This window comes from Mus musculus, chromosome 1 (genome assembly GCF_000001635.26).
Source record: "Mus musculus strain C57BL/6J chromosome 1, GRCm38.p6 C57BL/6J".
Taxonomy (NCBI): Eukaryota; Metazoa; Chordata; class Mammalia; order Rodentia; family Muridae; genus Mus; species Mus musculus.
In genome coordinates, this window is record NC_000067.6 from 151,690,726 (window position 1) to 151,717,220 (window position 26,495).

The window sequence follows — 26,495 nt, forward strand, 5'->3', positions numbered from 1 at the left end:
GACTCCTTTTATATTGCTCTCTTAGTAGTAATGACTCACACGAGTGTGGCAAGCTTTCGTGGTGATGGTTGTTTTAGGCAGAGGTCCAGGCAGAGCAGTGTCTCAGAATAAATTTCCTGGCAGGCTGTTTAGGTGAAAATGTTTGTATGCTTGGTAAAAGCATCAACGCATTTTCTACTTGTCAATATGAGCTACGAGCACTATCAGATGAACTCATGAGAAAAAAAAATCTGCAAAAATGTCAAGTAGCTGCAGGTATGAGGTATTTATTTGCCTTTAAATTAACCAGGCGGGTGGGAACATCTCGTCCTTCCCAGGCTGCTTGGTTCTAAGACCAGAAAACTTCCCTTGGTCTTGTCTATTCCTTCTAGACTGGTCTTTATTCAAGATATCTTGAATGGGGCCCTAGGTAGACACACTCACCTACAGTGTTTCAGTAACACAGGGCCCCGGGGCCAAGGGTCCAGTCAGACACAGGGCCTGCCTTTGGGAGGGGCATCCTTCCTCAGTCTTTTTTTTTTTTTTTTTTTTTTTGGTTTTTTGAGACAGGTTTTCTCTGTGTAGCCCTGGCTGTCCTGGAACTCACTCTGTAGACCAGGCTGGCCCCAAACTCAGAAATCCACCTGCCTCTGCCTCCCAAGTGCTGGGATTAAAGGCGTGCACCACCACCACCCGGCTTAAAATGTGTAGCCCAGGCTGGCCTCGAACTCGTGATCCTCCTGCTTCTGCCTCCTTCAGCAAATCCTACCGGCGTGTGCCACCACTACAGGCCCTTCCTCAGTCTTACCCCTTCTTACAGCTTCTAGTCTGAGAAGAAGCACAGTGCTCTGCCCTTAGGGCATAGTGTGACTTCAGTGAGTGTGCTCTGTTGGTTTGGGTTTTGTTGTTGTTTTGAGGGACAGGGTCTCAGCGTGTAGCTCAGGCTAGCCCTAAGGTATTGGCTTGTAGCTCAGGCTAGCTTCAAGCTCTTACCTTACCTCCCTCGGTTTCCTTAATCATATATGAGATATGCAGCACCAAACCCTGCTTGGTTTGTTCATTTTGATCAATCTGATGACATCTTTGGTTTCTTATGTGTGTGAGGAAATCCTTCACTCCACAGCCCAGCAGTTAAATTTTCTCACCATCTCTTCTCACCTTTTTAAAATGCAAAATTATAAAAATGATGTTTGAGGGTCTTTATGGTATAACTCAGTAAATTCTGTTTGATGGGGAGTTAATAGAACCTTCTTATTTAATTAATTAATTAATTAATTAATTTGATTAGCTACTTTCCCTCAAAAAGCCCACAGGCTTCTCTCTTGCTTATGGAGAGCTGGCCATGGTGGGTCGCCCAGAGTGGGCAGGCAAGGGACGAAGCGGTGTCAGGATGGGAGGAAGCTGAATTAAGAGGATGAGGAAGGTGGTGTTAGCATGAGATGGCATGGTACCCCAGGCTCTGCCAGCCTCGGGCCTCTTCCCAACCCCTACCCACCCCCCTCGGAGCCTCTCTTCCCCCTCTCTCTTTCTTTCCCAGACATATTTTCTTTTCAAGTTCCCAAGCTGTAAAATAGAAGCAAATTTCTTGGAACGTCATGTGGGAAAGAGCAGAGGCAAACTGCAAGCCCACCCAGATGGGATGTTGGTTTTCTTTGGCCTTTGTGTGTAACATTTGGGTCTTCTCACATTTATTCACACTCATGCTCAAAATCAATCCAGTCTCTGCAGAAGGACAGATGAGCAGAACTGTGACTCTTGACTTCAAGGCTTTTCAACCAGGACAGCATTTCCCATTTTTCTTTGCTTTAGTCTCCATCCGTCTTAGCTCTCTCTCTCCTCACACCATACTTGATAGGTCTTGGGCATAGGTTCCAGCAAAAACTCACTCACCTGGGCAGGAGTGACCTGGGGACGATTAATTACTCACTGAATCAAATGGCTGAACCTGCTGAGTTCCAATATGTTTGCCTACATCAAGTTTCTTATGAGATCCTGAGAAAACGGTGATTTTTTTTCCATTTTTTATTAGGTATTTAGCTCATTTACATTTCCAATGCTATACCAAAAGTCCCCCATACCCACCCACTCCCCCTTTTTGGCCCTGGCGTTCCCCTGTACTGGGGCATCATCGCTTAATGGTCCACAGAGAGTGACTCAGAAAGGAAACACAAGTCCATCTGCGAGTTTTCAAGGCCTATGAACATCTTGCCTCTGTTATTTTCATCACTTGAGGTAGATCCACATTGTAGCAGATGGGAGCCCTTCAGCTGTACTGAGCCTAGCAGCTCCTTTCCCAGGAGCCCAGGGAACCAGGGACCCAGCCCGCTTGTCCTTTCCAGCCTCAGAGCATTCCAGTTCAGTCCAGCTAGAGCGTCACACCCTGCCATAATGGAGCCCTGGAGAAGGGCCAAGGTCAGTGAGCTTGTGAGGGTTTCCACGGATGTGGCTGACCAGTGAGCTCAGAGAGAGCTTCCTTGTAGCCCGAAGTATAATTTGAACTTTTATGAGAAGGAGGTCAGATGTTTTGGATAAATATTACTTCAGCTTCACAGACCCGATGTCTCTAGTGACGGTCTGCTCTGCTGCCTGCTGACATTCTCGACGGTGCCCCTGCCTTGTTGCAGACCTCAGTCTGCAGCCTGCTGTTGCTGCTGAGCTGTGATCCTCAGAAGACCCCAGGTTAAGTGAATCAGAGCAGCAGAGCTACCCCAAGTCACGCCTGAGAGCAGAGAAGGAAGGGTGGGGACTACGCTGAACCTGTAGATAGACTACTGCTCAGATGCAAGGGAACATGAGCATTGATCAGCACAAAGTTTTAGAATGGATTTGGGAACACTCCTACAGTGTACTCTGAAAACTTTCCATGTCCCTTTAAGTCTGCTTAGCCCACAAGTGTCACTTTGTTTTTTGTTTTTTGTTTTTTGTTTTTTTTTATTTAAAGATTCTATTTATTTATTTATTCATTTTACATATGACAAGCACACTGTAGCTGTCTTCATAGACACCAGAAGGTGGCATCAGACCCGATTACAGATGGTTGTGAGCCACCATGTGGTTGCTGGGATTTGAACTCAGGACCTGTGGAAGAGCAGTCAGTGCTCTTAACCACTGAGCCATCTCTCTAGCCCATCACTTTGTTTCATAGTATTTGGTGCTAATTTATCTTTAAATTGTTTGCCTAAGCAGGGTCCAGGTTTCTTAATGATACTTTTCATAGATAGGATATTCCAGCCAGTACATGGGTCATTAACAACCTTCTAGCTGCCTTCTTCAGTGCATGGCTGCAGGAGAAGGCTGCTGTAAAACACAATGTTGTCTTCATTCTATCCGCGGGGAGTGTTTGGAGTAAAGGTTGGCACTTCACCGTTGGCATGCTACTGAAGACATTTTCACCAGCCGACTTTGGCTTTCAGATGCAGCCGGGCAATGCCAGAATTATCTATCTGATGATGTGTAGCTGAGAAAAGGGGCCACTTGCTCTCTTAAGGGACTCTGTCCTTAGGGCACAGCTGGAACATTGGCATACCAGTAGCCAGCTTTTGGGGCTGGTGCACGGGGGGGGGGGGGGTGTCAGGTTCTAACAGATCTCTGGGCTTAATGACATTAAATACAGAAAACAGAGTGAGAGAGTGGCTTTTTAAAAACAGTGCCATAGGCATTAGCCCAGGTGACTGTGTGTCCCTGGAAGGAAACCCTTCTCCTGGGAGCCAAGAGATAGTCCTCTTAAAGTATAAGGCAAAAATAGCTCTCCCACAGCAATCCAGCCTAGGAGATGTTGATTAATGACATATGTCCCTCCCCTTTAAAACACAGTGAAACAATGAAATCTTCTGTTGCTTAACAATGTAAGTTCGTAAGTGTTAAAAACACGTAACACAATTCTGCAGCTTTGTCTTGGTTGTGTTTTGTTTTTGAGACAGGATCTCACCATGTAGCTCACACTGGCCCAGGGATGCTCGATCCCCCTGATTCAACCTCTTAAGTATTTGGGATTATAGGCAGGTACAATCTCATCCAGAAAAATTGTGCATTTTTATAAAACTTGTTTAAAGAATAATATTTCAAAGTAGGCAGTCATATTCTCTCTCTCTCCCTCTTTCTCTCTCCCTCCCTCCCTCCTTCCCTGTCTCCCTCCCTCCCTCCCTCCCTCTCTCCTGGAAGCATCAACAATACCTTCAGTTTTCTGTGCCTGGTTTGTTTTGGAATCTCTGTTTCCTGCCCTTGCCAGCATCTCCTTGGCCCTTTGGTACCTTCTCTTCCTTCTTTACAGGGACCCTGTTAGACTTGATATCTTTGGAGGAGGTTTAGCTAACCACCCTGAACTTTGTCCTTTACCTTGGTTTTACCTCCAGCCCTTTTCTTAGGCACAGAAGCAATGATAGAAGACACAGTGCTGGGTGGGGCAGTACACTAAGGGCTTGGAGTGGTCTCTTATCTCTTTACTTTGTTGCTCCATCCTTTTTGTAACCATCAGAGGATGAAGGGAATGCTCGGGAATACTTGGAGTAAGGAGATTGAGGCATGCAGAGGCTTGAGAAAGAATGGCAGTCTTAGGACCACAGACCAGGCTCAAGCCATCATGTCCAAACTTGATGCTCCTGTTTAAGGATACCTTATCTGCCACTGAAAGCCACCCTCTCATTCTACTAAACACAAGGAATCTTGTTAGCGTGAACACGAAGAGCTTGGATTTAGGAAATAGTTCCTGCCATTGAGATAACAGTAGTAGAACATGTCGGCAGACACATCTGTTCCCCGTGAATATGAAGAATATTTACCTTTGAGTTTGAGGAAAGATTTTATACGGTTATCATATGCACAGCCATGAGTTCCATCTCCGACATCAGCATCAAGGTCTCTCCTCCTCATCCCCCCAACCTCTGCCTACTTCAGAGCCCATGGAGCCCAGGACACGGACGCTGTCGTGAGACCTCGAGCCGGCCATCCTCCGCTGATGCTCTGCCCGCTTCTCCTTTACTCTGCAGGTCCTGAGTAAGCTGGTGATGGAGGAGCTCCTGCCGACCCTCCAGACTGACCTGCTGCCTAAACTGAAGGGGAAGAAGAATGACAGAAAGAGGGCCTGGTTTGGAGTAAGTTACAATGTTACTTTGTAACTGTGTATCAAAATGAATGTTCTCATCTCTTTACTTTTTCCTTTTTCTTTATTTCTTTTCTTGGTGGTGGTGATGGTGGTGGGGGAATTTGGTGTTGTTTTAAAATAATTCCTTTCCTTCCTAGGTAAAAGAGTGTCAGCTTTGAACCTGCTCAATCTCACTGGCATAATAACTAATCTAAACAGAGTCGTTCTTACAATTTGAGCATGTGCTCAGCTCTGTTTTATGTGAGAGTCTGTGGTAGGCTGGCCTCCCTCCCTTCTGGAACTCCTTCAGTCATAGATGATGCACTGTTCTGTGTTTCAGCTCCTGGAGGAAGCCTACAATCTGGTTCAGCACCAAGTTTCAGAAGGATTAAATGCCTTGAAGGAGGAGTGCAGAGCTCTGACAAAGGACCTGGAAGGGACCATCCGCTCAGACATGGATCAGATTGTGACCTCAAAGAACTTTCTAACTGGGAAGATCCGAGGTTGGTGGAATGACCCCTTACTGCTCCCAACAAATAAGCTGTCCACTGAGAGATTCATACATAGAGAGGATGTGCTGAGCCTCTGTATCCATGGGTCTCATATCTGTGGATTCCACCAACCACAGATCAAAATGCACAAGGAAGGGAAAAAAAAAAAAAAACGTTTGCAATGATCAGGTTCAGGCTTCTCTGTTATTCCCTAAACAATACAGTATGGCTATTATGTCCCATCTATATTGTATTCAGTATAATAAGTAAACTATTTAATGTCTTAAGTAATAGGAGGTATATAGTTGGGTGTGCACTGGTTCCATGAAAAAGCAGTAATTTTAGTGTCTCAGGATTTTGGCCTCCTCTGGGATGGGGTTGAGAGGACTCTCAGAACCAATTGCCCTCAGATAGTATATCTAGTTTCCGAAGAGAATTAAGCTGAGGGAATTGAGGGGAGAAAGTAGTAGTGGTTGTAGAAGGAGAATGCTGTAGCATTGTTAAGGCCTTCGTTTTACCCTGGATGTGTTGTAGACTCAAGGTAGCAGGAACCTTGCTTCCTGCATTGTGGTGTGCCTGTGTATCGTGTTGAAGAATGAGGTTTTCTTTGATAGAAAGCCTGCAGTTTTGGCTTAGGGTCAGTAAATCTGAATAAGTTAATCAGTCATAAGTTAGTGTTCCTATTAACCAGTCAGGTGTATTTGAGGCCGTCACTGGCTTCTATTTGCCTTAGTCTCCAAATCTGAAGTTGGTAAACTACAGTCCTCAAGCCCGATCTGGCCCCGCTAGATTTTGTAGATGATGTCGTTTTGAACACAGCCATGCTCATTCATGAGTTCATAGTCTAAGCTGCTCTGTGCTCCTGCGTTCAGAACTGAGCTGTTGGAAACTTAAGGACGACATAGCCACAGATATTTACTGTCTGGCCCTTGATTGAACATGGCTGTCCCACCCCCACACAGCAGCCTTAGATGGCCTGGAGGGGTCTTTGGGATACTTTCTGTGACTCCCTGTTCTTTCTCAGTCCTGTACCCAATGCGTGGAGCACTTCTAGTGTTGCTGCGGAGGAAGGGCATGTATGCTCTTCAGTGATTATTTCTCAGAAGTATTTCTGGATAGCTCAGGTGAATACTCACACATTGAACGTTTGCTAAGTGCCCTCTGAGCAAGTGGTGGAGATTGGGACCCTGTGCTCCTGAGGCTGCCTGTCTAACGGTGGCTGTCTGCCTGGCAGATTATCATCTGCAATTCACACCTTCTTCATACTACAGCCCAACATGCTTCAGAGCTCTTAGGATGGGTCCCACTGAGAGGAGATTAGAAGAGACATAGCTATGCACATGTGTGCTAAGAGACATGCGCATCCGTGGTGACCTCGGGCCTGCCTGTTTCTGCAATGCTTCCAAAGTCAGATACAGATCAGCCTTAGTGTGATTTCTGTTTGATATGGTCCAGCCTCACAACCCATCTAGGGTGAGTGTCGTAATTCTGTGTCTATCTAAGACTGCCAACGTTCTGTCCTCTCAGACCCATGTGGGCCTAACGACCCAGGCTGAAAGCAGACCAGTTTCTTTTACCTAATGTTCCATGTACCTGCCTGTTAATTTGCTTTTTAAAAGATCTGCCCATTACTTCACTCAAGAGTGAGGCCATTAATCATCAGTTCTGTTCCACACTTATCTGCTAGGAAGAACTTATTTTGCTCATGCTCAGTGTAAGGACTGAAAGGTTTCAGATCAACACACTTTTATACACAGAAGACATGACACATTCTGTAGATACCAAAACAGAAGGAAAATATGATGAATGTTCTCAGAGAAACCAGAACAAAGAGGTCAGGTTCAGAAAACTGCCGGGGCGGGGCTCGTAAGGAGCATAGTTAGAATTAGGTGGTTAGAAAGCATGAGAAAGCCTACAGTCCTGGGTTCTTGTGTGTCACAGCCATCCTTGGAAAATGGTGGACTTGTTTCTTCTTCATCATAACCCCTGGAATAATTACTTCTCTGATCTCCATTTTACAGACAACAAAACTGAGGCCGTGGTTAAGGGGCATCCCTGACACCCCGAGGCTAGCATGCAGCAGGCTCTGACCCAGCCCCACCAGCTTCAGCCTTCTAGGCTTCTCAAAAGCTGCCAGCTGTCAAGGAGGCTCTTTAATTAGTCACACCTCCCTAGTCATCATAGCCTCATCGGTGTATCCTTGAAATAGGGCACAGTGCATAAATGTGGGCCTCCAATCTTACTCAGCCTGGAAGGAAACACCTGTGGGACACAGTTCAGGAACTCTGGTGGTGGGATTCATTGGGCTGTCCCAAAAATGTGACATTGGAACTGGATCCTGAAGGCACAATGAAAAGGACGTTTGCAAGAGGTCATGGAGGAAGGCAGGCCCAGGTGAAAGGACACTGGATAGATGATGGGGCTGAGGGGGGAGCAGAGAGCTCCACCATGAGTAGCAGGCAGGGAAAGCTGAGGAGAGGAGCATGGGCCATCTCTCCCCATCTTGCAAATGTCCAGCACTGCCAGATCATTGCTGTGCATTGCCAGTGCCCGGAATTACTGAAACTCCAGTTAGATGCTTTTCAAACAGTTCCTCTCACAAAGTTAATGAACTGACAGCTTATTTTCTTGGCAAGCAGTTTTACAATTTGGTTTCAGACAAATCCTCTTTTTAAAAATTTACAAAGCTTAAAATGTTTCCTTTTTTGAGTCTGTCATCAAAGGGGTCTTGTATTTATTCTTTATTTTCATACATGTACACAATATATCTTGATTATATCCACTCTCAACTCCCCCTTTCACTCACCCACTTCATCCCCCTCCTACCTTCATCTTCATCCCCTCCCTCCCTGCCCCCCCATTTCCCTCCTTCTCAGTAAACCACTGGGTCTAATTAGTGCTACCTGCTAGAATGTAGAGTGATCTTATGTGGGTCTTTTATTTAAAAACCACCATTTATTTGTGAATATGCATGCGTGTGTGTTTGCACACGAGCGTACACATTTCACATAGGTGGAGGTCAAAGAGCATCTTTTAGGAGTCAGGAGTCAGCTCACTCTTTCTGGCATGTGAGTGCAAGGGTTCAAACTCCCATCATCCTCTTGGTTTGGCAGGAAATGCCTTCACTCACTGAACTATCGTGCTGGCTCCTGTACAGGCCACCATAGCGCTGTGAGTTCCTGATTACCGTGCCAAATCCAGAAAAAGTTAAGCCCAGTTCTGGCCCACACTCCTGCATTTGCACATTAGCCTTGACCTTGGTACAGTTATCTAATGTGGCTAGTTTCTCTTTTTCCTGGGCAGAGCAGGGTGTGACACACTGAACTTCAGCGAATGGGTCTTCCCGCTTGGTGCAGTATGCTCTGCTCTGCCACCATATCACAGCTAGACTGAAAGTGAGTGGCAAGCTGAACGGAGCTCGGTGCCTGAGATTGCATTTGAGTCTTTGAAGGGTCTCTGGTGGTGGGTGGGTGGAGTTACACTGACTTAGTGCTTAGAGAAATGAATTATAACTGACACATCTGTTTCAGAATACAAAGTGCACATCTTTGATGATGGTAGTGAAGGCTAGGTTGGTCCGGCCATTGTACACTCGTAGAGATCAAACAGTGAACTGCATTCTTCCCAGGGCAGGATAAAGCTTGGGGAAGAAACTTCTGGAAATGCTTTAGGTCTCAAAGCATCAGCTGGTTGCAGCCTGGTAAATGCTGGCAAAGGATCTATTATGCTGTTCTGCCCATAGGAACTGCCCAAGGGACCATTTAGCTACCATGTGGTCTCTGAATCCAAATTTGCCCTAAGCCATGCCTTTCTTTGTCTGTTTCCTTCCTTAGCAATGGTGGCTCAGCCAGCCGAGCAGTGCTGTGGGGAGAGCGTGCAGCCCTTCCTGGCGTCCATTCTGGAGGAGCTAATGGGGCCAGTGAGCTCTGGCTTCAGTGAAGTCCGTGCACTTTTCGAAAAAGAAGTAGATGAACTCAGTCAGAGCTTCCATGCTACCCAGGACAGTGCCCAGCTGAAGGAGGTAGGAGAGAGAGTGCACACCGAGGGGCAGGGAGCCTGGGGCTGCTGGGCTGCCTTTCTTGCTCTCCTCTTGTTTCTCCTTGACCCTTCCCAGCCTCTCCTCTTCCCTCCCTTTCCCGTGTCCCATCCTCTCTTTCAGTCCCCTCTAGCCTCTCCTTCTTTTTCTTTCCCTCTTTCCTTCCCCTTCCATCCATTTATCTGGCATTTCTGCCACCTATTCAACAAACTCATTGATCCATCCATTCATAACTTAAAACCACCTAATTTTCCTTATTAATGGTTCCTAAGTCGCAAATATGTTTGTGCAAGGCAAACAACCAACTCAAATATATAATTCTATGTCCATAAAGAGGCAAAATTAGAAACCAGCCTTGACACCAACTGCTCCTCGTCCCTCTGGCTTCATACCCAAGCCCCTGGATTGACTGCTATAGTCTGGTGTATGTTTACCTGCATACTCTATTGGTTCATGTATCAGCATATCTCTTTATTTTAAGTCCTGTTTGCTGCTTTGTTTCCACAGGTATAGGCTCCTAATATAGATGCATGCTTGTAGGGCAGCAGTGGTCCCTCAGTGCACTGAATCAGGAAGTGGGGGAGGGTGTAATCTGCTTAGCTATGGAGACCAGGGGAGTTGATATACCCTCATGTTCAAGCCTTGCTGACACACACACACACACACACACACACACACACACACACACACACACACGCCGCTGGCCTGCCTTACACTTAACAGATCATTAAGGATGGGCTTGTTGGGGTGGCTCTTCCTCCCTTCCTGATAATCACTTCAAAGCATTTGTCCTTTTAATTGGCACATTGTAATTGTGCCACACTTATGGGCGACAGTGTGGCAATGTTACCCAGAGCTTTGAAGGCAGAAGCCTGGTCCCACAGCCCCAATAAACTTTTCTCAGCCACATGCCAATCAATCACAAGATGAGTGGCGGTGACCAGCAGAGGAAAGAGGTCTATTTAATGTGCCCACCTCGGGAAGAGGAAAAGAGAGTCCAGAAAGACCCAAGTCTGGCTTTGAAGTGCTGACCAACCAGAGCTTTAGGCTTAAATAGAGGGAGAACTGGGGCGGGACCCCGGTCAGCTCTCCCGTCCCAGCTTGACCCATCTGGTTCCTATGGGCTGAGCTCTTCTGCTCTGGTGTAGCCTGGCCTGCAATGGCGACTGCCCCCATACATGTGGATATATCCTGGGAGGTTCTGCTCCTCCTAGGACAACAAAGTGACTGCAGAGTTGGGACAATGACTTACCTCTGTGCCTTCAGCCACAGTAAAGGAGACAGACAGATACTAAAGGAAGGTAGACATGCCAGCTTCCATCCTACTTTAGGTACCCGTGGACCTACCTGAGGGGTCAATGCCATTTCAGCAAAAGCAGCTTCTACACGCCTGTTTCAGCAGTTTATACATGCAGATGGTGCAGAATGATCGCACCAGGAATTACCGATTCTATTCCCTTAAACATTTTTCATTTCTGTGTGTTATGAGCTCTTTGGGCTCATTATAAAACATGTGATAGATTGCGGTAAGCCATAGTTTCCCTCCGGTGCTGGGCTCTCATTTCTTAATGTGCATATTCACATGTATGATTGTACAAAACCAAGATCATTTAATAAATGTTTTGATGCTTCTTATTACATCTCTGTGTTCATGTGTGTGTGCACATGTTTATATGGGGGTGTGTGCATGTGTGGTTTGTGTATGTGTGGGGTTGGGGCATGTATGTGTATGTATGTGTGGGGTTTAGGGCATGTATATTTATGTGTATGCATATGCAGACACTTGTGTATGTGTGTATGTATGTATGTATGTATGTATACACATGTGTCTTTTACCTTGCCTTTCTTCCTCTTTGTTTTCTGGCAACACTCTCTTCTCCGCAAATAACCATTATCACCAATTTGGCTTGTGCTATGCTGCGCTTTCCCTCTCTTAGGAGATATATAAAACACACACATTTCACAGCTGTTGTCTTCCATTGCTTGCTTTTAGAAAAATATAGTTATTTTATATACCATGATGTTTATCAGATTTCTTCCTCACAATGATTTCATGAAACTGTCTCCAAGGTAACTGTCCTAGTTCTAAATCACTTTGTGTAATGACAGCATAATATTTCATGTTTAGAAATGCTGTGATTTATTCAGCCATCCTAACATTGCTGACAGCATGAGCAGAGTCATAATAAATAACCTCGTACCTACATTTTACTGTATTATTGATACATGTGTATGTGTATACACGCACAGTCCTTACATCTTGATGCTTTTATTTCAGTGGGATAGAGTCCTAGGTTAAAAGATATATTTCTATGTTAACATATGTTTCAGTTAAAGTTTAAAGGAATTTTAAATTTTGCATTATACTGATTTGTTTGTGGCAGGGAGCCTTCTCCCCATGTTACCCTCTGTGATGGTGGCTGTCACTTATTTAAACCTCAACAATCTGATGAAGGTGAAGCAAGCTTTCCTCTCTTGCCTATTCAATGAATTATTTCTAAGTAATACATTCCTGGCTCAGCAGTTAAGTCTACCTGCTGCTCTTCCAGAGGACACAAATTTGATTCCCAGCTCCAGGTCAGGGGCCTCAGGACCAACTGTAACAACCCCCTCCCCCTCAGGGGATCCAACGCCCTCTTCTGGCCCTCATGTGTACTACATTCACATGCTGTACTCTTAACACACAGAGATACTCAGTATTAAAAAGAAACCTTTGAAAAAGGAAGTGATACTATGTACAATTGTAGGATGAAAGCAACTGCAACAATGTTTCCTTTCTCCCTGTTTAGTCTTTAGTTCCTCTTCAGCAGACCTCTCCATTGCTTACTTCTTAAAGTGAATACTTTCCCCTTTTCAAGCACAATGGGATGGGCCCTTGGAAAATTCATGCCAGATACATGTCAGACAGATTCATGTCAGATACAGATATGTCCTGTGTCACTCACACCTACCTGCCTTGTGCACAGCTTCTCTTGAGAGCTTTCATTATCAGCAATTTTTTTCCTGTCTTTACCCATTCTCCTGTCTAAGCTTACAGTGTGCGAAACCATTTGCAACTAAGCTTAGAATATGAAACAAGTTTCTACCCCTTGGAGAACCTTTTGCAGGCTCACGGACTGAGCAGCAGTTCTCACAGCCTGTCTAGCTGGTCCTTGACCTCAGGAAGCAGGGACTTACAGGCTACTGAGGACTTAAGGAGCTGGGAGCCCCGGCTTGAGCTGCCCCAGAGAACCACAGAAAGAAGACATTGAAGATGCCTCGGATAAAGTGGTCCAAGCAGTAATTAATACTCATAGCGTACACTTGATTGTTTCACAACACTAGTATGTCATATGGAGAAAAGATCCCTAAGTCTAAGGCAGTTTGCTTTTCTTCTCTACCAAAATGCAGGGCCTACAGCAGCTAATGAAGCTTCCTCTGGATTCTGTGAAGATGGAGCCTTGCTATACTAAAGTCACCCTGCTTCCAGAGCGCCTGCTGGACCTCCAGAGCCGCTTCAGGTTCCCTCACGTTGACCTGGTGGTCCAGAGGACTCAGAACTACATGCAAGAGGTGGGAGCAGAGTCCAGGGAGGGTGAGGCTGAGGAAGAGGCTGAGGCAAGAAAGGAGGGAAGAGAGAGGGCGAGAAGGATAAATGCATGCTGGTGGGTGTGTCCATGGTGCTCTTCAGCTCAGGAAAGTGAGGCGGGAGTCAGGTTGACAGAGGACACACACTGTTCTTCAAGCTGGCTTTATCTCGCCTTAGAAAATAAGAGTCTGGGAAGATAAGGTAGCATTAACTAGTAATTATCTGATGGTTGAGTCAGGGCTGCAAACTTTGGCTACAGATGAGAAACACATGGGGAAAATTTAAAAACTACTAATGTGCTACCCCACTCCAGGTGAGTGAGTGTGTGTGTGTGTGTGTGTGTGTGTGTGTGTGTGTGTGTGTGTGTGATATCTGAAATTCTCAGCATACTCTAGCCCTATTCCGGTGTTTCTAATCTGCAACCAGGATCTAGAGACAATGGTTGAATTCTCCACCTTGTTATAAGAGAACCCATGACAGTTTCATATTGGATTTTTATTTTTTTAAATTTATTCTATTATGTGTACATCTGTGCACACCTGCTTGTCTGTGTATGTACCATGCACATGCAGGTTCCTGAGGAGGCCAGAAGAGGGTGTCAGACACCTATGACTGGAGCTATCGGTGGTTGTGAGCTTCCCTGTGGTGCTGGGAAGAGAACTGGAGTCTTCCGGAAGAGCAGAGTGTTAACTGCTGAACCATGTCTCTAGCTCTGATATTCAAATTTCTTGAGTCTACCCCATAGATTCTCTCCCCCCTCATGATGAGGTCCTCCTCCTTCAGAGACAAAACTAAGTAAGTACTATGGACTCCTTCATATTATAGTGTTCCCTAAATGAAAGAAACATCTAATTCCACATGTTTAGCTTGCTGCAACTAAACCCTACACGGAATCCCACTTCAGGGAGCCAGGGTTATGACGAATTCTACCTAAGACCAAGTCTTAGGTAAATGTAGTGGTGTTGAAAGTGCCTGGATAAAATATTTTACCTAAAAATTACAGGCAGGATTAGTTTTGTGTGTTATCATCTAATCTCAGTTAGTGATGATTGGAGTTGCTGGATGTGGTGGTGCCCATCTGTAATTCCAGGATCGGGGAGGTAGAGGCAGGAGGATCTGATCAGGAGTTTAAGGTCTTTGTCTTCATTACAAGTTCAAGGCTATCCTAGGCTGAATGAAACCTCTCTAAAAAGTATAAAGGATAAATGGCAGAATTAGGTAACAATATAACAATATAACCGGCTATAGACTAAGACATCTGAGCTGCATCAGTTTCCTGAGCAATAAATTTCTGTCCCCAGTGTGATAGCCACTACTGCCATGGAGTCCTGACCCTGCCTCTTCTCTCCAGCTCTATCAGTGCCCTTTCTTATTGCTATGACAGAGTATCGGACAGGAGCCACTTAAGGGAGAAAGGCTTCCTTTTGGCTTATGGGTTGAGAGGGAACAGCCCAACAAGGCAAGAGGTCATGGTGGAGGTCATAGAAGTAGTAGCATGTGGCTGGGGCCGCTCCTAATGCTGATGCCAGGAAGCAGAGAGGGCTCAAGCTAGACGTGGAATGAAGCTAGGTATATTCCTTAAGCCTTCCACCTCCTCCAGCAAGGAACCGCAGCCTAAAGATTCAATAACCTCCTGGAACAGTGCAGCCCAATAAAGACCAGTGTTCAAAAACAGGAATAAGCCTACAGGGGTCATTTCACATTCAATCTGGAACACTAGCCTGGCAGAGGAAGGAGGGGGCTGTCATTCTAGGTGTGGAGTTGTTATCTGAGTCTGCATTGCCAGGGAATGGAGGAGAATGTCCACTGGAGACTGTGGCTCTGAGTCCCTCTGTATTGGGAATGAACGGATGCCATTATGCAGGCAGGCAGACAGACAGACAGACAGATGTATATGTATAGAGAGGGATGTTTCCCACCCTCCCCCTATTTCACAGTGGCTACTAGGTATCTTGTTTTACACTCCAGGGAGTAGGGGGAGTGTTGGGTCACTCCACAGTTGTTCCCGGAGAGCTCTGTCCATCACCTCCTTTCGGAGCTCAGGTGGGCGGGCGGGACCCCATGTTCCCAGCCTCTGACTGTTGTCATTTTCTATCTTGATGGATAGCTCATGGAGAATGCTGTGTTCACGTTTGAGCAGTTGCTCTCCCCATATCTCCAAGGAGAGGCTTCCAGAATACCAGTGGCCATCGAGAAGGTTAAGCTCCGTGTCTTAAAGGTAAGAGTTTGGTCTTCATCTGTCTGGGAGCATCTGACAAGATTGTGACCCCTGTTCCTTTACTCAGTGGGAAAAACCCTGACCTCCCTTGTATCCCATTAGACCCGTTTTTTTCCCAAGCAGATAACCATTGTTAACACAGCAGTTTCCCCAGCATGACTCTCATGCCTCTTCTGCCATCTAGTGGCTTTTTCTGGAACTACATGTCCTCAGCATGCGCTCCCAGTTAGAACTGACCCGTGAGTGTTGACTGACTGCTTCAAGCACTGTCACTGGTATTGCATAAAATATGCAATATAACCACAGGCCAGCTGCATCTGAGCTCTCCAAGTACAGTAAAATCCACTAAATTAACCAACATTTTAAAATAAAAAACAAATCTTAGAGCCAGAGGAACTATCCCAAGGGAAAACATGAGATAGGTTTTAATGAGCTCTATGTATAAGTGCTTAATAAAAAGCTGTTGCGATAACAGGAGCTCGCACACATTTGGTACTTACTTAAAGCCTGTTTAAAATTCATGCTCCTAAGATTTGTTGTTCCTCAGTTTTCATTCCAAGGGTTTATCTGTTTCGTTTCTGTTATGTATATGCATTAGTGTGTGTCTGTGGGACTGTATGCCACCTGTGTGTGGGTTCCCATGGAGACCAGAGGAGGATGTCAGGTCCTTTGGAGCCAAAGGTACAGGCTAGCTGGAGTCATCCATCATAGGTGCTGGGGACAGAATTCAGGTCCTCTGAAAGAGCAGAGCCATCTCCTCAGGCCTCTTTAAAGTCTTTTAAGGAAAAGACCCCAAAGCTACCATTCCCTTTGACTTTCACTGAGCTTAGATGATGGTTAGACTCCGCTCCACAGCAGATGAGGAAGCCAAATTTCTAGAAGCAGGCCTCCCTCCCTCAAAGTCAGGAGTACATGAGCTCCGAGCTGATATTTACACATGGCCCACTAACTTCTGCTTCCTCCTGCTTCCCCCAAGCAATGCTTTAGAACAGAACTTTAAAGTCCCACTAGGTCTGAGGGATGTCTCAGAGTTTCAGACCTCATCCTGATGCCACAGAGCAGGAGAAAACTCTGGCAACCAAACTGTCGAGAAGAGAAGCGATGTTGCTCCTAGCAACACAAATAAAAACACACTCACAATTGACATGAGGGGAAAGGGCGAACCTCAGTCATCACTTGAGCAGACAGGAGAGGAAGGGAGTAGAAAGGTGTACCAATCTTCGGTTTGGGGTTCAAAGGAACTTAGAATACCTCAAGTTCAACTTCCTAGCCAGCGTTAAAAACGTTCCTGCCCAGTGAACAGGGCCCGCCAGAGTTCTGAGTGAGGAACTTCCAGTGCTGTTTGGGGTTGCAGGGATACACAACCTTGGGTGTCTCACATCCACTTTAGATTTGGGGTTTCCTGGAACCCTTGCAAACATCCTAAATGTTGAGTGATCTGTAGAACAGACCTGTGTGACAGGGGTCTAGCCATCGACAGTTTCACGTTCCTGAACTCAAACATCCTGAAACTATTGGCTATATTTGACTTTAGCCTCCCTTTTATTTAGAGAAATGCCATTGTAATTGCAAAAAAAGTCCAAGTCAAGTATTTGTAGAAGAGCAATCCGTTTGGAAGAAGACAAAAATCCTGACCACTAGTCCACTGGGTATCTTTAAAAGCTGTAGTTACATGATTGAATAGAAGGTGGTAACTTACAGAAATCTATAGGTACCACGTACTACAGACGTACATCATATGGACTAATAAGAGGAGAGATCTTCTTCCAGATTTGGCTTCTCAGTGGTTTTAGATTTTTGTGTGACTTCCCACATGGCCATAGATTTTCTGATGATTAGCAAACATTTATTTTTTTGTCTTTATTATTATCTCCTTTTCAAATGAGATTTTTTACTGTAGTTAAACTATTTGCTACTCCAATAAATAGATAATAGACAGACGGATGGATGGACAGACAGACAGACAAAATAAAAAGTGTGGCAGTGTCTCAAATACTCAGACACCTCCACAATCACAACAAATACCACCTCCAAAGACAGCCAGTTGAACTTTTCACAAGTGTGTGTGCAAGCCCATACCTTCTGATGTTAGAGTCAGGCTCTTAAAACTGGTAATTGTTCTCCCACGCCTTCCTTCATAGCCTTCTCCACCTGGTTGCCTTTGGTAGCTTGAGTAGAGATGTCATTTTGCTCCTATTTATGATCTGCAGTGTGAGTGCTCTCCTTTCCTCTTTTGGCTTGACCATTGTGTTTACACGCCTACAGTAGTTCTCCATTGCACCCATGCAGAAGGCCCTGGCGTTCACATGCAAACCAGTAAGGAAATGGGCAGCTCCAAGAGCGTGCTCTTATTGCCTCTTAAGTTCAAAATTGTTCTTTTGTGTGCCTGTCCTGGAAAATACTACACTGAACCAGCGGGGGCTGAGTGAACTCTCTTAAAAGTGTCAGGAGGTAGATGTTTTAGTCTTCATTTTCTGTTGCAACCACCCAATGTGGCTACTATGTACCTCCAGTTTGGGATGTTCAGGGTGGAACAGAGAAACCCTCTCTTGTTCAAGAGACTTCTTTGGTTAACCGTTCCCCGCTGTATTGATGGAGCTTTGAGCCATGACCTCTCTCCCTCTGTAGATATCATTACAAGGCTCGAACAGTGCTTGCAGGACAGCAGATAATTGATATCTGTGGCTCCCCTGTGTCTACCCAGCCAGGAATAATGAAGCACAAACTCACTCTCTAGTTTGAGGCCCATCTTTTTGAACAAGATCTCACTTCTTCGTTTTCATCTTGCCTGTTTGTAAAAGAGGTGCATGGACTAGGTGATGGTGTCACAGTCTATACTCAGTTTGTGTAGACGCTCCAGAAATAGATCTCTGAGACCTGAGAGTCCTTAGAAATTAGTGGGGCTGAGGAGAGGAAGTGACATGGGTGGCTGTGTTGTTTTGTTGTTTTAGATCACAGTTTGAAACGCTGTTCCTTAGCACGTGTCTCTGTGTCCACAGCAATATGATTACGACAGCAGCACCATCCGGAAGAAGATCTTCCAGGAGGCATTGATTCAAATCACACTGCCCACTGTGCAGAAGGCGCTGGCATCCACATGCAAACCAGTAAGGCGACTCCCACGAGCGTGCTCTTGTTGACTTTTGAGTTCAGATGTTTGACTTCACACTTCTGCACTGACAGAGTGCAGAACTAGAGTACAGCAGAGGGCTGGGGCATTCTTTATGGAGAAGGACAGGTAGCGGATGTTTTAGGTTTTATGGACTTGTTTCTGTCACAGCCACTCAGTGCTGTTGTTTAATATACAACAGCAGCCAGAGATGATGCATAAATATATAATCAAAGTCTGTATTAAAGTAAACATGTGCACAAAACACACACACACACACACAGAGAGAGAGAGAGAGAGAGAGAGAGAGAGAGAGATCCTAGGATTTGTGACTTCTGGACTACAGGAAATCAAAGTTGGACTGGAGCCAACTTCTGAGGGCTGTCTGCCATGGACTGCCAGAGGAAACGAGACATCCCCCGTTTTATTGCCAGTCCTTACTGAGAGAGCGTGTACCCTGAAAGTTGACCACTATACCCAGAAAGGATCTAATATGTGATGGCAGAGGGCTGTTTGTACTCCTACGTTCTGTAACTTTAGTTTACTGGAATCTCTGACATAAGCTGGTGCGAGCAAGGGGTTGCAGGACAGCCATGATTATGGTGTGGGTAGAGCAACGGGCAGGAAGCATCTGCAGGCTGCTTCAAGTTTTCTGTTTAAGTCCTGGCTCCCCTCTGCTCTGCTCTGGGCCCCTGAGCAAGCATGCCCCTGTGATCCTGTTTTGATCAACTTTCATCATTTATGACATTCATCTACTAATGTGTGTATCTTACTTTTTATTTTTCTGTTACCACCAAACCTCCCCCCTGTCTCTTCTCCCCAACCCCCACACTTTTGTCAGTATCTTGCTGCGTAGCCCAGGTTGGGTAATAAACTTTTGATCCATCTGGCCTGCTAAAACTGCACCTCCACACAGATTTGCATTATCTGTCTCAAGAATGAAACATGAGCTGGAGAGATGGCTCAGCGGTTAAGAGCACTGATTTCTCTTCTGAAGGTCCTGAGTTCAAATCCCAGCAACCACATGGTGGCTCACAACCATCTGTAACGAGATCTGATGCCCTCTTCTGGGGTGTCTGAAGACAGCTACAGTGTACTTACATATAATAAATAAATAAATCTTTTTTTTTAAAAAATGAAACATTAGAAAAAAGCATTTGCCATCTGATTAAGTTCCTATCATACACAGGCATAGCATTAAACATTTCTTATGGATCATCAAAATGAATTTCACAGTGGCCCTTGAAGGAAGAGAGAGACTATTCACAGCCTCGTGGTGCTAACGAGGGAAGTAAGTGGTTGAGTTGTAGCAGGCCCAACATCACAAGGCCGGTTACCACCAGCTGAATCCAGTTTATTTACCTAGGACACAGCTGGCACTCAGCAAATGGCAACACCTGCCTACAGCTGTTACTCTTGCTGTTTCTGTGTTCCAAAAATATGACTTAGGAACTTGGCCATTTGCAAGGCCTGTTCCCCCTCGGAGTCAATAAGAAAGAGCATCATAGAATTTTCAAATGGCTTTTTGACAGTTTGGAGACTCTCCAAGCATGGAACATTAAAATCCTTTGTGTGGGTTATTGTACTGTGGAATTTTCACTGGTTTGTTTTCATATTCTATAAATGCTGTTTTTCTTCAGATAGTCATTGGCACATCCAGTCTTGCTTTAATTCCTGGAGTTGTTTTGTTTTGTTTTGTTTTGTTTTTTGGTGGAAAGGTTCTGACAAAACCAAAGGAGAAAGGAACTGGCCTGTGTGCCTGACTCTTGGCCATGTGTGAAGGATGACTCCAGGGCCTGGAGATGACTGATTCTCCTCAGGAGGCGTTTGTGTTTCCCTCCCAAGGGAAGTACAGACGCCTCCGTGCTCCCTTCTCCGTGTGAGGAGAGGAAGGAGGGCTCTGGCTCCCCTTGTTTCTATGTCCTCTGTTCCTAACATCAAAAGAGTGAATTGTGCCCAGTCTATATAGGTCATTGCAGATGTTTTGTTTTGTCCTGTGAACATGCAATTGGCACGTGTGTAGGTGTGTGTGTTTTCAGATCTGTTTGTCTGTCTGTGTGTGTAGGCCAGGGGTTGACACAGAGTGTCCTTCTCCATCGTACTGAACATGGAGCTTGTCAATCGACTTGTCCACCTGGCCAGCTTGGCTTAGGGATCCTGCCTCTGTGTCCTAAGCACTGGGCTTACAAGGTGTCTAACCGTCCATCCCATCCCCAGCTCACCCACCTCTGTGTGGCTGCCTTACCCAGTGAACCTTTGGACTCAGTTGTGGCTCCTGCTATCTTTCATTGAAAGAGGTTGCTTTTAAAAGAGCCTGTGACCCTGACTTTTCCATGATAATGGACATTATGTGTCAGTGTCCAGAGCCTTATGAACTCTAGTTTTATATGCAGATATATTAAGGGATTATCTGCTAGTTTTATATGCAGGTATATTAAGGGATTATCTGCTTCATTTTCCCAAAGTGAGTTTTTTTTTTTCTTAGTTCTTTTAGTAGCAACTTCCTAGGGCTGTGACATTTGACTCTAACCTAACTGTGTAGCAGAATTGCCTGTGGTGCATTTTCTTAACCACCGTCCAGGTCTTCAGCATCAGGGTTCCATCTTAGCTGATTGAGAAACTTAAGCAGATGACCCAGTTCAGCTGTCTCAACATGCAGGATGTACCTTGTGAGGGAGCAATACGTGTGTTCCTTTGTTCTCTCCCCACAGGATTACTGAAATAGTTGAAAACATGTTTTCTATTCATTCAGCAAACGTACTTCATAAATGTATCAAACGTGATCCAGGTTCCCAGCTAGTGGCAGATGCCGGGCACACAGGATGCCATGTGGGCAATGCAACAGTGGCCGCCCTTCTAGGGAAGGTATTAACTTTCCAACTGAGCTCTAGCAGTTCAGGGAGACTTCCCAGGGTCAGGCCTTCACTTCGTACCAGTGGATGTAATGGCAGGGGAGCAAGGACCAGCATGGGAAGATGAAGGGGTGTTGAGGCTTGATCTAGCACCCCTCATATAACAGAAGTAAAGACTCAGAGTGGTGCCTTGGCTTGCCCAGGCTCCTATGAGCAGTCAGTGCCCCTTCCAAAGCGTCATGGTTCTTGTGTGTTAAACCTTCTAGAGCTCACTGAAGCTCCTGTCTCTTTAGTCTTTCGTCTTTCTTCTCAGGTGGACATAAAGAGACCCATGTTATCCACTGGGGGATTCCATAAAACCCAGGGCCACAGCACCCACATGTCTTAGTACTGAAAGCTGTCTAAATGTGATAGTGTCATAGACCTTATTTAATCCCTGTCTGGGTTTCTACCCTACCTTTGATTATTCAGTTCCTGTGTAAAAGACACAATGTTTATTATTTACAGTAAGTCTTAAACAGCACAAGAGCTGAGCAGATACCTACCCTCTATGCTATTAGAATCTGCTTCCCTATTGATAACCCTGTGTTATTACTTATCATGTTTCATCTGGGCTGCTCTTAACTCTAACTGGGCAGCCTTCAGGGCCACGTTTTCACAAACCCACCTAACCCATGGTGACCTCCTCCTCCTTGTGGTTCTCTTCCAACCCGAAGCCCAGGAATCCTAAACCCCACCTATGCATCTTCTGCTCCCCTATTGGCTGTCGGCATCGTTATTTACCAATCAGAAATAACTTGGGGGCAAGATCACATAGTGTAGTCACTTGTCTCTGGGGCACCCAGCTCTTGAGGAACCAATATTAGCATCAGAATACAAGCAGTATCAGGCCAACCCACTACTTAGTAGTTTCCTGCTACCCGCCTCAAAAACTGGCCATTAGGCCCAAAAGCATCAAGTTTCACTGTTAAGTTCCTGGGTCTCTAAAAGCTGTATACAGGGAGCATCCCCTGCCAAGCATTTATTCATGTGCCTGAATAACCAAATTCATCCTGGCATATAATAAGTAACATTTTTATCCATGTCTGGTCTTCATGCTGATAAGAAAGCATTAGAAGGCTTTAGGAGGTTGGGCAGGTCAAGGGACTTTGTATCATGTCTGAGTAGTCTTGGAATTGGAGGCTGTCAGTGCCAATTGAAGAGGAAGACTCCCTGATTCTCCAACTGGAAAAGGACTCCTGTGCTGCTAATGTCAAAAATATATCCATACCTGATCCAGAAATCTCAGTTCTAGGTATCTACCTAAGATAAACGAGTTCTTGAGTCAGTCCATACAGAACAGAATGTTCATTAGTCAAAAAGTCAATGTTTTAGTCACTGTCCTATTGCTGTGAAGAGACAACAACTCTTATAAGAGAAAGTATTTAATTGGGGGCTAGCTTATAGTTTCAGAGGGTTGGTCCATTTTCATTATGGCAGCATGCAGGCAGGCATGGCACTGAGGAAGTATTTGAGAGCTGCATCCTGACCTTTATTCAGATAGAGAGACACAGAGAGAGAGAGAGAGAGAGAGAGAGAGAGAGAGAGAGAGAGAGAGAAAGACATACATACATGCATACATACATAAAGACAGAGAGAGAGGGAGAGGGAGGGGGAGGGGGGAGAAGGGGAGGGAGAGGGAGGAAGAGGGAGAGGGAGAGGGAGAGAGAGAGGTAGAAAGACTGGGCCTGGTGTGGGCTTTTGAAACTTCAGCCTACTCTCAGTGGCACATTTCCTCCAATAAGGCCACACCTACTCCTACCTCCTAATCCTTATCAAATGGTACCACTCCCTGGTTCTTAGGCACTTAAATATATGACCCTATGGGGGCTATTCTTATGCAAATCACCTTAGTCAATATCAAATGAATATGGATGAACAATTCTAACTCATTCATATAGTGAATGTTGTTTATCAATAAGGAGGAATGAGCTGCTGACCTGTGTCATAGTGTGGAAAAATCGAAAGAGCAAACACAAAATAACATGTGGTTTTATTTACATGCAAAACCCAACCTACTGTGACAGATGTCCATCAGGCCTTATCTCTTGGAGGGGTGTGGTCTGGGTGAGGACTAGGTTATGGTCACAGGAACAAATTTATATTTATATTTTATATTTATATTTAACATCAAGATGTACTTTTACAATCTGCATTTCACCACATTTAACTTTAACTTTGGCAAAGCACTCTTTGTATCAGATAAAAAATGAAGAAGGAAGGCTGGAGAGGTGGCTCAGCAGTTAAGGGCACTGGCTGCCCTTTCAGAGGTCCTGAGTTCAATTCCCAGCAACCACACAGTGGCTCACAACCATCCATAAGGGAATCTGATGTCCTCTTCTGTTATGAAGGCACACATGCAAATAGGACATTCATATGCATAAATAATAAATCTTTTTTTAAAATGCAGGAAACATTGGTTAGTATTGAGAAAAAGAGGACACGGCACCCCTCACAGACCTTGAGATGTCTAGAAAAACCATCTCTGCACAGGATGAGCTCCCAGAAGACACAGAGGAAATGGCCAGTGGCTGCCTGCCTCCTTATCCTAGGCAGTACTAGGAGGTTAGCACATAGGCTTGAGGCAAAGGGAACACAGGGACACATTGTTGGCTGCATTGTTACCTAAGCATCTTTAACCTGTAGGACCAGCTGCCATCCTCCCACGCTCCCCAAGGAGGAGGCAATAAATGGGAGTCACCCTTTCCCCATCTCTTTTGAAAATAGGCATCTTACCTTTCCCCCTTGCTTTTATTATTATACATTAATTACAAAAACCAATGGGTCTCTTTCTATTTTCATGTTCGAACACAGTACCCTCTGATCGCTTGCCCTCATGACTCATCCCTCTTGTCCCTCTTGCCAATCTGCTTTCCAAATTGTCTTCCTTCAGCGTTCCTGTCTTCTTAAATGTTTTCTAAATCTAGATTCTGCATGTGAGAGGAAGTGGGTGACCTGCGTCTTTCTGGGTTATTCACTTACACTGACGATCTCCATCTGATCCACTTTCCTGAAGATGACATAATTTCACTTACTGTGTATACACCACGATCTCCTTACCCATTCGTCTGTGGTTGGGCATGAGGGTTGCTTCCATATCTTGGCTAGTATGAAGTTTCCTCAGGCACACATGTAAGCGTGGTAGCTGGATCATATGTAGTTCTAATTTTAGTTTTCTGAGAAAGGTCCATAGTAATTTTGTTTGTTTGTTTGTTTTTTGTTTTTTGAGACAGGGTTTCTCTGTGCAGCCCTCGCTGTCCTGGAACTCACTTTGTAGACCAGGCTGGCCTCGAACTCAGAAATCTGTCTGCCTCTGTCTCCCAAGTGCTGGGATTAAAGGCGTGCACCACCACGCCTGGCTCATAGTAATTTTTATAATGCCTCAACTAACTCCCATCCCTACCAGCCGTGTACAAAGGCTCCCTCTTCTCTGCGTCCTCCCCAGCATTTACTGTCTTCTTGCCTTTAAAATGGTGTGAGATGAAATTTCAACGTGGCTTTGAGTTGCATTTCTCCGACATTATGGCTTTTCCTCTTCATCCTTTTCTCTCTCGCTCTCCAGGAGCTTCAGAAATATGAGCAGTTCATCTTTGCAGATCATACCAACATGATCCACGTTGAGAACGTCTATGAAGAGATTTTGTATGAGATCCTCCTCGATGAGACCCTGAAAGGTGAGGGGGGAGCACTTTGTAATGGGGAGCACTCTAGAAATCGGACTCGGGAAGGCTGTAGGGTCAGAACGAGGGAGAGTTGAAACTGATATTGGTCTACAGGGGAGACAACAAGGAGAGGGCAGAAATGAAGGAAGGAAGGACCGAGCTCAACTCATTTACAAGGTGACTGCACCTCTTTCAATGCAAGCATGATTTCTGTAGGAGAAGCATATAAGTTTTATCATTGAAGAGAAAAGAAACCAAGGCTTAGTGGGGCTGAACTGAGGGTCTGTCATGTAGATCTGTCTTTGCTACTCTGTGTGAGAACACCAAAGGGCTTTCAGGGCTGGGCAGCAGTAGAGCCCAACCATTGCTCTCTTAGCACATTCCTCCCCTCCAGTCAGCTGGACAGAGACACAGGGCAAGGCATGGGACTCTGAGAGCCTCTTTCGGACTCTGGCATTCGCTGCAGTGGGGCCTGGTCTACGATTACTGTGTGACTAGTTACACATTGGAAATACTCTGCAGGAGGCTGCCAGCTGTCTGCAGGGGGTGAGACTTATTTAGTAGCCATTACTAAAACACCTCCAATGAGAAAACTGGTCCAGTCCAAGCCTCGGGTCACTGTAGCTGACCAGGAATCCCAGGCGATGAGGAGGGCAAAGGCGTTGACATGGCGTGTGCGCATAGCCCACGGACAGCCTATCGAGGACATGTCTAAGTCAAGCTGGAAGAAGGTCCTTCTGCATATCTTCCCCTCTGCCTGAAACTTGCTCTGTTAGAGCAGGATACTAGTGCTGACTGCCCCTAGTGGTTCTGCCTCTGCTGTAACACCCGCTTCTAGTTGGCATTGCTGGTTACTACAGCCCTGCACAGAGGTCTGTGGCTGAATTGTCAGGCCCTGTTGTCTGTGCTGTGACTGTCTTTGTTCTTCCCCATGCCTTTGAGACTGAGGTAGGCGCATATAAATGCTCACCTCGAACATTCCAGGCCAAACAAGCTCTCTCAGCTGGATGCCTAGCCCTGAATACCCACTACCCCATCGGGACCACACTGCCAGGCAGAGCAAGGAAGGCCTGCACCTGTCCTATTGGAGTTTCAGACTAGCCACTTGTCTTAGTGGCTGGTGACACTCATGTATATGATACCCTTGGAGATTTTGAGCTCTTTAAAAGCAGAGGCTTTATTTTATTCTCTGCATCAGGGCTGGTCTCAGATTAGATGCCTAGCAAGTGTTTCTTGATTGAAGAAATTTTCAAATGAACGCTACCAAGATTCGGAGTCTGGAAAGTTTGCAGGTTTTGATCATCAGGAAAGGCTACCTGCAAGAGGGTGGACATAAGTTGGTTCTTGAAACTGGGAATTTGGGGAGCCAGAGGAGCCGATGGGGATGTCTGGCTTCTGGGTACCATAGGAAAATCCAGGCTTACTGGGCAGAGTGCTAATATGGTGTTTTGTTTTCTGGTC

The 26,495-nt window shown here is 45.5% G+C and overlaps 1 protein-coding gene across 2 annotated transcripts in view; it reads left to right on the plus strand.

Moving 5' to 3' along the window:
* The window catches only part of Niban1 (niban apoptosis regulator 1), a 150,060-nt gene that overhangs the window by 119,353 nt on the left and 4,212 nt on the right, over positions 1-26,495 (plus strand). For both annotated transcript variants that reach the window (NM_022018.3, XM_006529776.4), the window contains 7 exons: positions 4,965-5,069; positions 5,400-5,562; positions 9,384-9,571; positions 12,977-13,138; positions 15,262-15,372; positions 18,372-18,479; positions 24,935-25,046. In NM_022018.3, the coding sequence (NP_071301.2) occupies positions 4,965-5,069; positions 5,400-5,562; positions 9,384-9,571; positions 12,977-13,138; positions 15,262-15,372; positions 18,372-18,479; positions 24,935-25,046 (949 nt within the window). The remainder of the gene's footprint in view (positions 1-4,964; positions 5,070-5,399; positions 5,563-9,383; positions 9,572-12,976; positions 13,139-15,261; positions 15,373-18,371; positions 18,480-24,934; positions 25,047-26,495) is intronic.